At 43.0% G+C, this 13805-nt stretch overlaps 1 protein-coding gene across 2 annotated transcripts in view; it reads right to left on the bottom strand.

Moving 5' to 3' along the window:
• The window catches only part of LOC118279119 (cleavage and polyadenylation specificity factor subunit 1), a 45949-nt gene extending 32451 nt beyond the window's left edge, over nucleotides 1-13498 (bottom strand). For both annotated transcript variants that reach the window (XM_050698304.1, XM_050698305.1), the window contains exons 1-10: nucleotides 13121-13498; nucleotides 12279-12499; nucleotides 11557-11727; nucleotides 10791-10954; nucleotides 10142-10281; nucleotides 9228-9338; nucleotides 5581-5762; nucleotides 2144-2291; nucleotides 1185-1393; nucleotides 44-278 (exon numbers count right to left, since the gene is read on the bottom strand). In XM_050698304.1, the coding sequence (XP_050554261.1) occupies nucleotides 44-278; nucleotides 1185-1393; nucleotides 2144-2291; nucleotides 5581-5762; nucleotides 9228-9338; nucleotides 10142-10281; nucleotides 10791-10954; nucleotides 11557-11727; nucleotides 12279-12499; nucleotides 13121-13283 (1744 nt within the window). In that variant the 5' untranslated portion in view covers nucleotides 13284-13498. The remainder of the gene's footprint in view (nucleotides 1-43; nucleotides 279-1184; nucleotides 1394-2143; nucleotides 2292-5580; nucleotides 5763-9227; nucleotides 9339-10141; nucleotides 10282-10790; nucleotides 10955-11556; nucleotides 11728-12278; nucleotides 12500-13120) is intronic.
• Between the last annotated feature and the right edge of the window lie 307 nt (nucleotides 13499-13805).

Genomic DNA, 13805 nt, shown 5'->3' with positions numbered 1-13805 from the left:
TATAGAAGATTTGTTAGTAATAAAAGCTTGTTACTCTACGTACCGGGCAGGTTGAAGGATGTAATGAGCTGCGGCCTGACAGCCCGCTGCAATACGGTGAGGGCGCCGTTCTTGCCGCGTCCGCTGCAGGCGACGAGCTCCAGCAGCGGCGGGCGCGGCGCGGCGGGGTCGGCGGGGTCGGCGGGGTCGGCGCCGTCGCCCGCGTCCTCGCTCACCAGCTGCGGCTCGCCCATCGACACGTCGCCGATGGGGCAGATGTTCAGCAGGGAGTCGCATACCTACACACATACAAGTTGCTAGTTTTATTAAGGAAATTAAATCTATTATATAAAAATAAGTCGGGTTTTCCTTCCTGACGCTATAACTCCCGAACGCACGAACCGATTTCCACGGTTTTGCATTCGTTGGGAAGGGCTCGGACTCCGTAAGGTTAATAGCAAAGAAAATTCAGGATTTTTTTTTAATTTACAGGGGAAAATTATTGGTGGCGGAACGCAGTTCGCCAGGTTTGCTAGTTTAATAATAAATAAAATTCTTTATTACCAGCTAAATGTATACATTTTCCAATTTACACAGTGACAACCGCATTAGGCACAGCCTGTATCGCGGATTACTTTGAGATTTAACTATAAAAAAAATTATCACATTTCCAAGAATGAACGTGAACTTTTTTTGTGTTTTGACGCTAATGAAACGTAAAATAATATTTGTCTAATCAATGTAGCTGCAAAAAAATTGCCAATGATTTGACACTAGGAAATTCTCATTGGACAAACATCTCGCATTATATTATTGTCGTAAGTGTGACTGCCGGGCAAAGGGTATGAAATTCGGTTCCCAAGTCGAGCTTAATCATTGCTGGGTTTTTTCAGTATTTAGAAAATTACTCAGTAATAGCACGAAGTCTGGAATTGTGCCCAATATTATAGCAATAGATTCAACCCTTTATTACATGGGACTTATAACTCAAATGATGAAAAGCGGTGTAGATTATACAATAACGTCACATGTTATAATGTGCATCTCTACCTACCCATTCAAGAATAAAAAGCTTGACGGTACATGATGTCTTCAACTTCTTGTAACTGTTTTTTTTGACAAGTTATGCCTATTATATGTATGCTATATTATATCTTTCCGCAACGGTTAAAATGATTTATTAAACTAATAAATGCAAGACTCACCTCAAAAACATAGCTAGTAAGTTGAGTAGACGTTCTAATATCAGACCCGTACACTTCAAGTTCATCTTTATCGCTGATTTCTATCACATTGGTGGCCACACAGTCGCTTATTGTGTCCAAGCGACGCTTCTTGGCGGCCGGGTCTTCCTTCGACTGCTGTGCTTGTTGGGCGCTTTGGGCTTGTTGCGCTTGTTGGGCTTGGTGCTCCGCTGAAGATTGGAATTAAATTATTATATTAGGAATGGATTTGTAAACAAGATCTTGTCGGTAACATAAGAGATGATTAAGGGATTACGTATTTAATAAAGACTGGTCTGCAATGTTCTCTCGTGTTAAATTTGGGATCTCAAACCCACCTGTCAAGCAAGGCGATTATGGCAAATCCCTCTTATGTAGAGGAGGCCCATATTCCAACAGTGGACTCTTACGAAATAAAGTTAATGAGACTGTACTTCTAACTTTTCAGGTGTAACTGGTATCTTTTGACAGCGCAGATTGCTTATCATCAGGTAGCCCAGACTTGAGCTGGTTTACGCAAAATACACAAACGAACGAAAAGAAGATGGAGAGAGATTTTAAAAGGCCAACAACTAACTTTTTTGAATGGGACAACTCCTACTTCATTATAAAGTTCATTGTTAAAAGAAGTACATGTAATATTTTTATTATAACTATCGTGAGACATACTAAATCGCAGACGCGGAGACGTCAGAAGTCTGCACGACGTCATCGCGTTTGCGCAAACTGCTCATGATGAAGAGTCCCACTGTGACTCGAAGCTAGCTAGAGATTTTCTTGATTCATGTACGTGAGTAAACCGTGATTTTTAGAAGTATGTAACTGAAAAGTGGGTGTACATTGTATAGCGGCATTACGTGTCGTAATGTGCACCTCTGCCTACCTCTTCGGGGATAAAAGGTGTGACTGTGTGTGTGTGTGTGTGTGTAATTTTCCCTTACCATTTTCCGACACGGTGAGATCGACGGTAGCTTCCAGCGGTTTGTCCACAGAGAACAACATTCTGTTCTCTCTCTCCGTCACTCGCAACAGTAGAGAGTTGCCGAGACGGGAACCAAGGAATAGGAAGTCTTCTTCTATCACACACATCTGTGGAGAGATATATACGTCACATAGTCACATATTCATCGCCGGGTATTGTACATTATTATCTAGACACACGGCAGTGTGTCCGCCAAGTTCGAGCAAAAAAACCGACACACCGGCCGTGGGTTATATTACACGAACCATTTCGGGCCAAGTTCGACCCACCTATAACTCAAAATCTATTTTATCTACGCATATGAAATTTCTAGTATCTGTCGAGATCTACTTACTTATCTAAAATAAAAAATTTCATTAATGTACCTATTGTAGGTCTTGAGATATTGACGTCAGAAAATCGCTATTTTTACTATACACTCACTGACTGACTCACTCACTCACTCATCAAAAACCTAGACCACTTCCAATGGTCGTATTGACTTGAAATTTGGCATGGAGGTAGGTCTTTAGGTCAAGGTAAAGGAAAAAATCTGAAAATGGCCAAGTGTGAGTCGGTTTTAAAAATAATGAAGGTGTAAATTCATACCCCTAAGGAACTAAAACAAAAAAATTATCTATATCTTCCAATGGTCGTACCGACCTAAAATTCGTTACGAAGGTTTGTATTTAGTCAAAGTAAAGTAAAATAAGAAAAAAGAAAATAAACCTTACAAAAATAAATGAAATCCCACCCAAAACATAAATGTGAAACTCTGCCAAGTTCGATAATATTGGAATGCTTCGCCTATAAAAGAAGTGAGATCTAAATAAGTACCAAGTTCCATACACAGACCTCAGTTAAAAATGATATAACTTGGCAAGTTTTAATAGAAAATTATATACTTGACTCTTTGCGTTTAGTAGGTTTATAACAAAGTGTGTGAAAACTTGCCAACTTGTTATATCATTTTTAACTGAGGTCTGTGTATGGAACTTGGTACTTATTTAGATCTCACTTCTTTTATAGGCGAAGCATTCCAATATTATCGAACTTGGCAGCCTTTCACAGTTATGTTTTGGGTGGGATTTTATATTACGTAACGCGTGTGTCTGTATTGGATAGATGTGAGCATCATTTTTCCAGTGTTTTTTTCTGCCGCAAGATGTTTAAGGCCGCCGCGTGCAGTAGTGCGGTAGGCAATGTTAACGCCGCGATCCAACAACGACGCACCGTGCGGGGGCCGGGGGAAAGGGATGCCGCGACGCGAGCGCGCTGCATGCAAGCGGCAGCGACGACACTCGCCGAACGCAACGGTCGAGCGCAGTCGTTTTTTTATCGTTCACGGTAGTCAGTATACGTAGTGCGGTAGTGAGCACGTAGAGCTGGCCGCCGCGGTAGTGAGTATAGTAGTGAGTATAGTAGTGCGGTAGTGAGTATAGTAGTGCGGTAGTGAGTATAGTAGTGCGGTAGTGAGTATAGTAGTGAGTATAGTAGTGCGGTAGTGAGTATAGTAGTGAGTATAGTAGTGCGGTAGTGAGTATAGTAGTGCGGTAGTGAGTATAGTAGTGCGGTAGTGAGTATAGTAGTGCGGTAGTGAGTATAGTAGTGCGGTAGTGAGTATAGTAGTGCGGTAGTGAGTATACGTAGTGCGGTAGTGAGTATAGTAGTGCGGTAGTGAGTATAGTAGTGCGGTAGTGAGTATAGTAGTGCGGTAGTGAGTATAGTAGTGCGGTAGTCAGTATACGTAGTGCGGTAGTGAGTATAGTAGTGCGGTAGTGAGCACGTAGAGCTGGCCGCCGCGGTAGTGAGTATAGTAGTGAGTATAGTAGTGCGGTAGTGAGTATAGTAGTGCGGTAGTGAGTATAGTAGTGCGGTAGTGAGTATAGTAGTGCGGTAGTGAGTATAGTAGTGCGGTAGTGAGTATAGTAGTGCGGTAGTGAGTATAGTAGTGAGTATAGTAGTGCGGTAGTGAGTATAGTAGTGAGTATAGTAGTGCGGTATTGAGTATAGTAGTGCGGTAGTGAGTATAGTAGTGCGGTAGTGAGTATAGTAGTGCGGTAGTGAGTATAGTAGTGCGGTAGTGAGTATAGTAGTGCGGTAGTGAGTATAGTAGTGCGGTAGTGAGTATAGTAGTGCGGCAGTGAGTATAGTAGTGCGGTAGTGAGTATAGTAGTGCGGTAGTGAGTATAGTAGTGCGGTAGTGAGTATAGTAGTGCGGCAGTGAGTATAGTAGTGCGGTAGCGAGTATAGTAGTGCGGTAGTATAGTAGTGCGGTAGTGAGTATAGTAGTGCGGTAGTGAGTATAGTAGTGCGGTAGTGAGTATAGTAGTGCGGTAGTGAGTATAGTAGTGCGGTAGTGAGTATAGTAGTGCGGTAGTGAGTATAGTAGTGCGGTAGTGAGTATAGTAGTGCGGTAGTGAGTATAGTAGTGCGGTAGTGAGTATAGTAGTGCGGTAGTGAGTATAGTAGTGCGGTAGTGAGTATAGTAGTGCGGTAGTGAGTATAGTAGTGCGGTAGTGAGTATAGTAGTGCGGTAGTGAGTATAGTAGTGCGGTAGTGAGTATAGTAGTGCGGTAGTGAGTATAGTAGTGCGGAAGTATAGTAGTGCGGTAGTGAGTATAGTAGTGCGGTAGTGAGTATAGTAGTGCGGTAGTGAGTATAGTAGTGCGGTAGTGAGTATAGTAGTGCGGTAGTGAGTATAGTAGTGCGGTAGTGAGTATAGTAGTGCGGTAGTGAGTATAGTAGTGCGGTAGTGAGTATAGTAGTGCGGTAGTGAGTATAGTAGTGCGGTAGTGAGTATAGTAGTGCGGTAGTGAGTATAGTAGTGCGGAAGTATAGTAGTGCGGTAGTGAGTATAGTAGTGCGGTAGTGAGTATAGTAGTGCGGTAGTGAGTATAGTAGTGCGGTAGTGAGTATAGTAGTGCGGAAGTATAGTAGTGCGGTAGTGAGTATAGTAGTGCGGTAGTGAGTATAGTAGTGCGGTAGTGAGTATAGTAGTGCGGTAGTGAGTATAGTAGTGCGGTAGTGAGTATAGTAGTGCGGAAGTATAGTAGTGCGGTAGTGAGTATAGTAGTGCGGTAGTGAGTATAGTAGTGCGGTAGTGAGTATAGTAGTGCGGAAGTATAGTAGTGCGGTAGTGAGTATAGTAGTGCGGTAGTGAGTATAGTAGTGCGGAAGTATAGTAGTGCGGTAGTGAGTATAGTAGTGCGGAAGTATAGTAGTGCGGTAGTGAGTATAGTAGTGCGGTAGTGAGTATAGTAGTGCGGTAGTGAGTATAGTAGTGCGGAAGTATAGTAGTGCGGTAGTGAGTATAGTAGTGCGGTAGTGAGTATAGTAGTGCGGTAGTGAGTGTAGTAGTGCGGTAGTGAGTATAGTAGTGCGGTAGTGAGTGTAGTAGTGCGGTAGTATACGTACGCAGGTGGTGAGCACGGAGGCGGCGGCGCGGTCGAGGTGGAAGCTGCGCACGGTGCGCACGGAGTCGGCCAGCAGCGTGAGCACGTACAGCTGGCCGCCGCGCAGCGACAGCGCCAGCCGGCCCTCGCCCAGCGCCGCCACGCACGACCCGTCCAACGTGATGCATACGCCCTCCTGGATCCCTGCGGGGAATACAACACAGACAATTACAATGTACACGGTGGGCGGGAGAGCCAGCTCGCCCGCGGTCCTACGCCGCGCGCATCGATCGCCGAGGGACACGAACGACAGTCCGCCTCCGCTCGCCATCGCGTGATACACGAATTTCGCTATGTCACATGTCATCATAACCCTGTGTTCCAACGTATTTAATATGTTTAGTGTAACGTTCTGATGTGTGTATGAATATACATCTTGTTTAAACACTTGGTTTTATTCAGTGTGTGAGTAAGGTACTGGAGACCCAATCCCCCTACTCTCATCTCCACGCCCATTCCCCAAATATTAGCCGGGAACGTACTAGTATCTCCTGTAGTGTTACGGGTCTCCATGGGCGCTGATTCATCATCATCATCATCAACCGAGAGACGTCCACAGATGAACAAAGGCCTCCCCTTAGTCCTCCACGTAGAACGACAAGCCGCCACCTGCATCCACTGGCTCCCCGCCACTCTGACGATGTCGTCGGTCCACCTAGTGGGAGGTCTGCCCACGCTGCGTCTTCCGGTCCGCGGTCGCCACTCAGTCACCTTCCTGGCTCAGCGGCCATCAGTCCTCCGAGCGACGTGGCCTGCCCATTGCCACTTCAGCCTGCATATTTTGAGAGCTATGTCTGTAATTCTTGTTCTTTGGCGAATTTCCATATTTCGGATTTTGTCGCGCAAAGATACTCCGAGCATAGCTCTCTCCATCGCGTGCTGGGCGACTCTGAGCCTTTCTAAAAGGCCAGCAGTTAGGGACCATGTCTCGGTACCGTACGTCATCACCGGCAACAGACACTGGTTGTAGATCCTGGTCTTCAGACACTACGGGATTTTTGACGAGAAGACTTCATGTAACTTCCTAAACGCTGCCCATCCGAGTCGGATTCTTCGGACGACCTCTTTCTCGAAGTTGGACCTACCTAGCTGGATGATCTGACCCAGGTATACTACAACTATCGAGTATATCGTTCCCAACGATAACCGGTATAGGTGCAACATGGACATTTGACATGATTTTCGTCTTGTCCATGTTAATTTTAAGGCCCACCTGTTGGGGAACGGTATTACGGTCGCTGAAAATGGTGTTCAGCTCTTTCAGCGACTCTGCCATTACGACTATGTCATCGGCGAAACGGAGATGAGTGATGTATTCGCCATTAATGTTGATGCCGCGTCCGCTCCAGTCCAAGAGCTTAAAAACGTCCTCCAGTGCGTTCGTGAACAGTTTTGGAGATATAACGTCTCCCTGTCTCACGCCCTTCCGCAACTGGATTGGCCTCGTAGTCTCTTCCTGGAGTCGGATGCGCATGGTGGCGTTGTTATACAAACACTTCAAAACCTCGATGTATCTATAGTCGATGTGGCACCGCTGGAGCGACTGCAGCACCGCCCAGGTTTCGATTGAATCGAAGACTTTTTCAAAGTCCACAAACGCCAAGCATAGTGGCAAGTATATCAAAAATAAAAGACATCCAATGACACTACCTTATATTGGTCTTCTGTATAACCTGCCGCAGCGTATGAATGTGGTCTATGGTACTGAAGCCTTTTCGGAATCCGGCTTGTTCGGGAGGCTGGAAGTCATCAAGCCTGCGTTCGAGACGGTTCGTGATGACCCTCGAAAACAGCTTATACACATGGCTCAGAAGTGAGATAGGTCTGTAGTTCTTCAGCAGACAGTTGTCGCCTTTTTTAAAGAACAGAACCACCACACTCCGTTGCCATGCTGCCGGCGTGATTCCCTCGAGTATGACGGAATTGAATAGCTTCTGGAGGACTAAAAGTATCGGTTTTCCACCCGCTCGCAGAAGTTCCGACGTGATTCCGTCATCGCCTGGCGCCTTGTTGTTTTTAAGCTGTTTGAGAGCCATCCTAATCTCGTACAGGCTGGGATATCCTCAGTGTAGTGCCGCGTCAGTTTAGCTCCTGGGTCCCGAGCTTTTTTTTTGACGGAGGAAAATCATCCAATGACTTCTCCCGCCTTGGGCGAGGCGAGAGGAACTCTTACTGACTAAAAACCACCCCGTTCCTTTTCCTGCTTTTCGAGCCGGAGCCCCGGTAAACCCGCTAGGTAGTCCGCAGCTCCGGATCAGGCATCAGCCCTACTGGGCCCCATCTGTGGTGGTCTGATGGCTCTTTGAGGCGCGCGCGGAACGCGACGCGCCGCACGCACGGGTCTGCTTCTGTTCGGGCGATGAGCTATCCTTGCTCGCCGTCCGCAGGCCCGCACTTACGGTGGCCGGAGATCGTCTCGCGATCCCCGACGCCCGGAGTGTCTCTCTACTGTTGGGGCGTGAGGAGGTTTGTTCCCTCACGCGCCCCGCCTCCTCCTTAGCTAGCATGACTGCTTCGCAGAAGGAGGAGACGGCATCCCAGTCCCTCTCGCTCCGTACCATGGCTTGAACCAGTACCGGGCGCGAGAGGTCGCCATCGCCGACCACATCCCTGAGGACTTGGCGGTGCTCAGCCCACGCAGGGCACACCGCCACTGTATGTTCTACCGTGTCCTCTGGGCGGTCCTCACAGTGATGACACCCGGGCGTTTCCTAATGTCGAATAAGGAACAGGAACCTACCGAAACCCCCATGTCCGGTAAGCACCTGCGTCAGGCGGTAGGTGAGGACGCCGTGGCGCCTCTCTAGCCACTCCTCAAAGAGGGGACTTACCGTTGTGATGACAGCGAGCCCATGGGTCCCGAGCTGTACCGACGATGGGTTGCCGTGTTGAGGTGTATAACTGTCCGTAAAACCTCTCGAGCTCTCCGAGGATCTCGGACTTCGACGAGATGACGCTGCCATCCTCGGTCTTCAGCCTCGTCATTTGGCTTTGCCCAACAGACGAATTCTTTGCGAAGACTTTTGAGCCCTTGTTTCGGTCAATTAAGTCTCTGACTCTTGCCGCGTTATAGGCCCGCAGGTCACGTCGCATATCTTTCGAGATTCGTCTATTGAGCTTGCCGTATTCGGACATATCGACTGAAGACTGCAGCCTCATCTCGCTACGATCCTTAAGAAGTTTTAAGGTTCCGTCGGAGAGCTTTTGGGGCCTGTTTCGGCGGGGGGTCTTGAAGAACTCTGACCCCACTGCTCGGACAGTTTCCACTAACCCATGATTTATCTCGTCCACGTTTCCACAATCGGCTAGACACTGGAAGCGATTTTGCAGTTGGAGTTGGAATTGCTCGGGGTTTTGGATCTGGGCACGTCCAGGGCGGAGCGTGGACTTCACCAGGCGTGACCGCTCTAGTTTTACATTGATGTTCAGTGTGCCTCTGACAATACGGTGATCGCTACACCGGTTTTCACCTTCGCTATCACAGAGCGCTGATTAATTACTTACCATTAAATAATTTGTCTAATTGTTTGTCACCATATACCATTAAAATACACTCATACCTAAATCTTTGCTATTATTCTATAAATAAAAATAAATCAAATGACTTACGGAGTGGAAAGTTAGTGGTATGCGTAGCTATACTGTTGAGTGACACGCCGTACGGCGGCACCGACTGATTCAAGTATATTAGAGAGTTCACCGCCATTATTAGACATCCACCTGTAAAATACAATTCAAAAATTACCTATAACGCAGCATCTCGATTATTATACTTTGTGTCGAAGGCACGCGAGCAACACACATCACTATTCCATTTCCCCGCTGCCCTGCCACCCGACGCTTGCGTAGGAGCGTAGCGTACTAGCGTCACAATGAATCCCGCGCGGGGCAGTGACGCAATTCTTAATTTTTTTTGGAGTGTATTGTGCACCAATGTTTAGTTTAAATTAAGTTTTAATTGTGTGTCAAACTTTATTTCACGCCCATGAGAACAAGCTCTATCAAATAGTCTTGCCCATCGTCAATAACAAATGTATATGTGTAAAAAAAAAATAAACTCGTGTAAAGAAATAAAAATATGAGTCGAAATAAAATTATGTTAATTTTCGAAATAATGAACTTTCTATAAGATTTACTTGAGCTTATTATAACATAAACAATATAAACAATAAGCTAATAAAAAACAGGAATTATGTAAACTTTTCGAGGATACTCGACTAGTTTCAAGCCAGACTGGGGCTCATAAGAAAGAAAGAAAGAAAGAAAATCAGTTTATTTGCACCGTTGTAAAATATTGCAAGCAAAACAAGAAAACAATAAAAAGAAAGTCTACACGGGGTAAAAACGCCAGTGCTCAGTTAAAATGCCGTAGCCCGAGTACGACCGCTCACGAGTTTTAGCACTAGACAGCCAATATTCGTAATCACAACTTCACACAGCAAACTTTATGTTACATTACAGCGAAATCTTTTTCAACCCTAGTGTAGTAGAATATAAAGATCTGTAACTAGTTGGTAACTCACCCAAAGGTTTCTGTACGGGCACGGCTCTGATGCAGTCGAAGGGTAGATGCGCGGTGGCCCATATGACGGGGTGTACTCGCGCGCTCATGTTCAGGCTCACGCCGCACATCGCGCATGTGTCGTTGCGGACTGCCGTGCGACTGGAAGTCACAGAATAATAATATTTTTTATTATTATTTGTTCTTTTGTTACTACTACTAGCTGGTAGCAAAATATTTAAAAGGTGATTGTAATGAGACCAGGGGCCTACCTACATAGCTCCGTCCCTCTTGCACTGCTCAGTGATCGAACATTCTGACACAATTGTAATAGCAGACCAAGGCCCCAGATAGTCATAATCATCTACTTCAAAGTTAAGAATTTGTTTGTTTGAACGCATTAATCTTCAGAACTACTGGTCTGATTTGAATAGTTATTTTTGTGTTGGATAAAGCATTTATCAAGGAAAGTTATAAGCCTTAGAATATCACGCTACGACTAATAATAGCTGAGCAGAGCCCAAGAAATCGGACTTAATTTGAGAGTTTTGTATAGAACATAACAAAATAAATACGTGTTTACTAAACTTACTTAATGAACATCATAAATTATTACAAAGATTTTGCCATACCTATCAAAATTTTTCCTGTATGTATTAGTTGGTACTCACCCAGCAAAAGTCCTAACAGGTTCATACAATATCAGCAGTGTGGGTTCGTAATACCCATGTAGGAACTGTATGTCTATAATATTGTCTATTTTCTCATCCAGGTCTTTCAGTACTATCACGTAGGAGGCCAACGTGGGCGCACGGTTTATCGGTTGTGTTGGTTGCTGGAACGAAGAAGTATGTTTTAAAATATTAGCATGCATGATTATGGTAAAATCTAGGGAATGCCAATGTGTTCTGTTTTTGTTTTGAATGGATTTTTGGTCCGATCTGGATCTTCTTATCCAGATTTTTCATCTTTGATATTAGTTTACATATTGGGTTAAATGATAAATGCTATTTATTTTTACAAGTTGGTTATAACACGTCAATCTATAAAATAACTAGATAAAGAAGTAAGAACAGATAGATCAAATCATTTTGTTTTAATTTGAACTTACTCAAATTAAACAATGAGTCTGATGATGATGATTTTGCTATTTGTGTACTGTAGATGTGAATGTAAATGGAGTAATAGAAGCATGCCAGAATTATCTCATTTGGTATTCCATTGTCTCTGTTATCTATTAACTGCTGTAGTCTGATAATTTTCCTGGATCATATGAATAGGTACATTTTCCTCATACTAAATCATGACAAAGTTTGTACCCAGACTCAAGTCTACTGTAGTAGACCAAAGTCTGGAAATTCTCCAGCATTTTACTCTCAAGCTTGTTGAGCATGAGAAATTCAACATGCAAAAGCTATTTACAATTAATATACTCACCGCTAACTTGCTATCAAGAGGTTTAGCTTCTAAAGGATCTCCATCTTCGTTTGTAATGTCTTTGCGGAATGGCAATACTGCTAGTTTCTTTCCATATAACAACATGACTGCACATCGGCACTCAGGGTCTACTCGGATCCATGGAATGTGAGGGTGGGTGGTCCAACCGTTCTGAAAATATAGGAATATAATACATGGTGTGCAATATTCATGATGTTTGATAGTTATATGAAGTTTTCCTTCTTTTTATATGTCATCTGCCGTTCGAGCTTTAATCAGATGGTTTGTGGAGATTAATATGAAAAATAGACATAAGAAACATTAATTAATATTAGAAACACACAAGATGTCATAAAATGCATACCCAGACAATTTACTTTTCTGTTCACTGACCTAGATTTAACTACAATTACAAAACCAATATTACTACTTTATTGATAATAATTCTACCTTTATTTTTGAGGGGGGAAAATCATTCTATGATTTCTCCCACTTTGGGCGAAGCGAGAGGGGAGTGTCAGACTCTTACTGGCTAAAAACCACCCCGTTTCTATTTTAGATTTCGAATTGGAACCCTGGTAAACTCAATAGGTAACCACATAATCTCTGGGTAATCAACCCTACTGGGTCCCATCCCATCAATGGTCTGATCGGAATGCAACACACTGAAGTAATTCTACCAACAGTTCAATATACTTAAAAAACAATTTAAAAAGGCTTACCTTCATATCATCCTCTTCAAAATAATGCATGCTTAACGTAATAAGGTTATCGGTTTGCGGATCATACTGTAACACGGACAGCTTGGCTTCTCTAAACGATACGAGTAGGAGATCTCTACCAGCGCTTGGACATCGGACCGATGCCATGGACATTACGTTGCCCCATAATGTGTAGGAGGCTAGACATTCTAGCTTCATTTTAGGAGGGATCGGTTGACCAGCTGAAAATGTATTTATACAATTATAGTCTTTATTACTTTGACTTAAATACCGCTATTGGAAAAGCCTGTGTCTAGTAGAGTAATGATAAAATATGAATGAAAAATGAAGCTATGGTCACTAAAATATTTAGTGAACTCTTTATTCATTTATTTAAGTATTTTTCCTTTACACAATCAGCAGTGAATTCATGTAGACTTTATGTCTTAAGGCATTCTCAAACAGTCAACCATCCAACCATTACAGTCTTTGGTCAACAAAACTTCTATTAACATTAAGCCTTAAATTATTATGGCCAAATTAGAGATAGTATTTACGAATTTGCTGCAATTCAAGTTTTAAAAATATAAAAATAATTTATCTTGTTACTGGCAGCTTTCATGTCCTACATTTTCATTTGATTCGTTACTTTAGTGAGTTTGAGTACGAAGGTAATTTTGATACGAACAATGTTGATGTGGCATGATTATCATGATGATTAATGTTTATAAAGCAAAGATCATGAAAACATCAGAAAACTTAACAAAATTAACGCTAAAATCGTTGAAGATCATTTTGAAGTAAATTTTAAGCGGCAAATAAGCATAGAAATATCTCATAAAAATCCATAAACTAAAACTTACCGGCGTTAACCTCTTTTGTTTGTCCTTCAGGCAACAATCGGAAAACCTTGATGATATTGGCTCCAGCGGTAACGAGACATGTTTCTTCATTGTTAAAGAAGCAGCAGCTAACTGCATGCTCAATTCCTGTAGCAGGATGCGTTTGCCGGCAAATCGAAAACATCTTGAGCTCACGTACTTTTTGAGGTTATGTTTTAAAACTACTACTTAAAATTAGAAACTAAAAGTAAATTAGCACTTATAGTCACTGTTTTCACACATTTTACTTAGAGCTTAGAGCATTGTGTTCTTTTTCATTTATTTATTAGCACTGTTGTTTATTTTGAGATGCTGTTGCGTCTCCTGCTTGACAGTTTGACACTTCAATGATTTCAAAGACAAAGTGTGCGTTTGAAAACTAAACTTTATTGAGAATAGAACTAAACTTTGTTACGAAAGATATTTCAATTATTTATCTGTTCTACTAATTTAGTTAATCAATGCAAAATAAATTGTTTTTATGATATTAATGTTTATCATATCAAGCTATATTATTTAGTCTGCTTTTCAATAACAAAATACATGTAAATTATTGACATTAACTCATTACATTGGATTCAGAACGAAACTTAGCAAGGCAACCACAGACTATAATATTATTTTTCAACGTTAAATGTTAGAAAAATCTTGAGGAAAAATAATCCAA

Source organism: Spodoptera frugiperda, chromosome 14 (assembly GCF_023101765.2).
Source record: "Spodoptera frugiperda isolate SF20-4 chromosome 14, AGI-APGP_CSIRO_Sfru_2.0, whole genome shotgun sequence".
Lineage (NCBI taxonomy): Eukaryota > Metazoa > Arthropoda > Insecta > Lepidoptera > Noctuidae > Spodoptera > Spodoptera frugiperda.
Note: the sequence above shows the minus strand (reverse complement) of the source record. Positions and strands in the feature narration are given on the sequence as shown.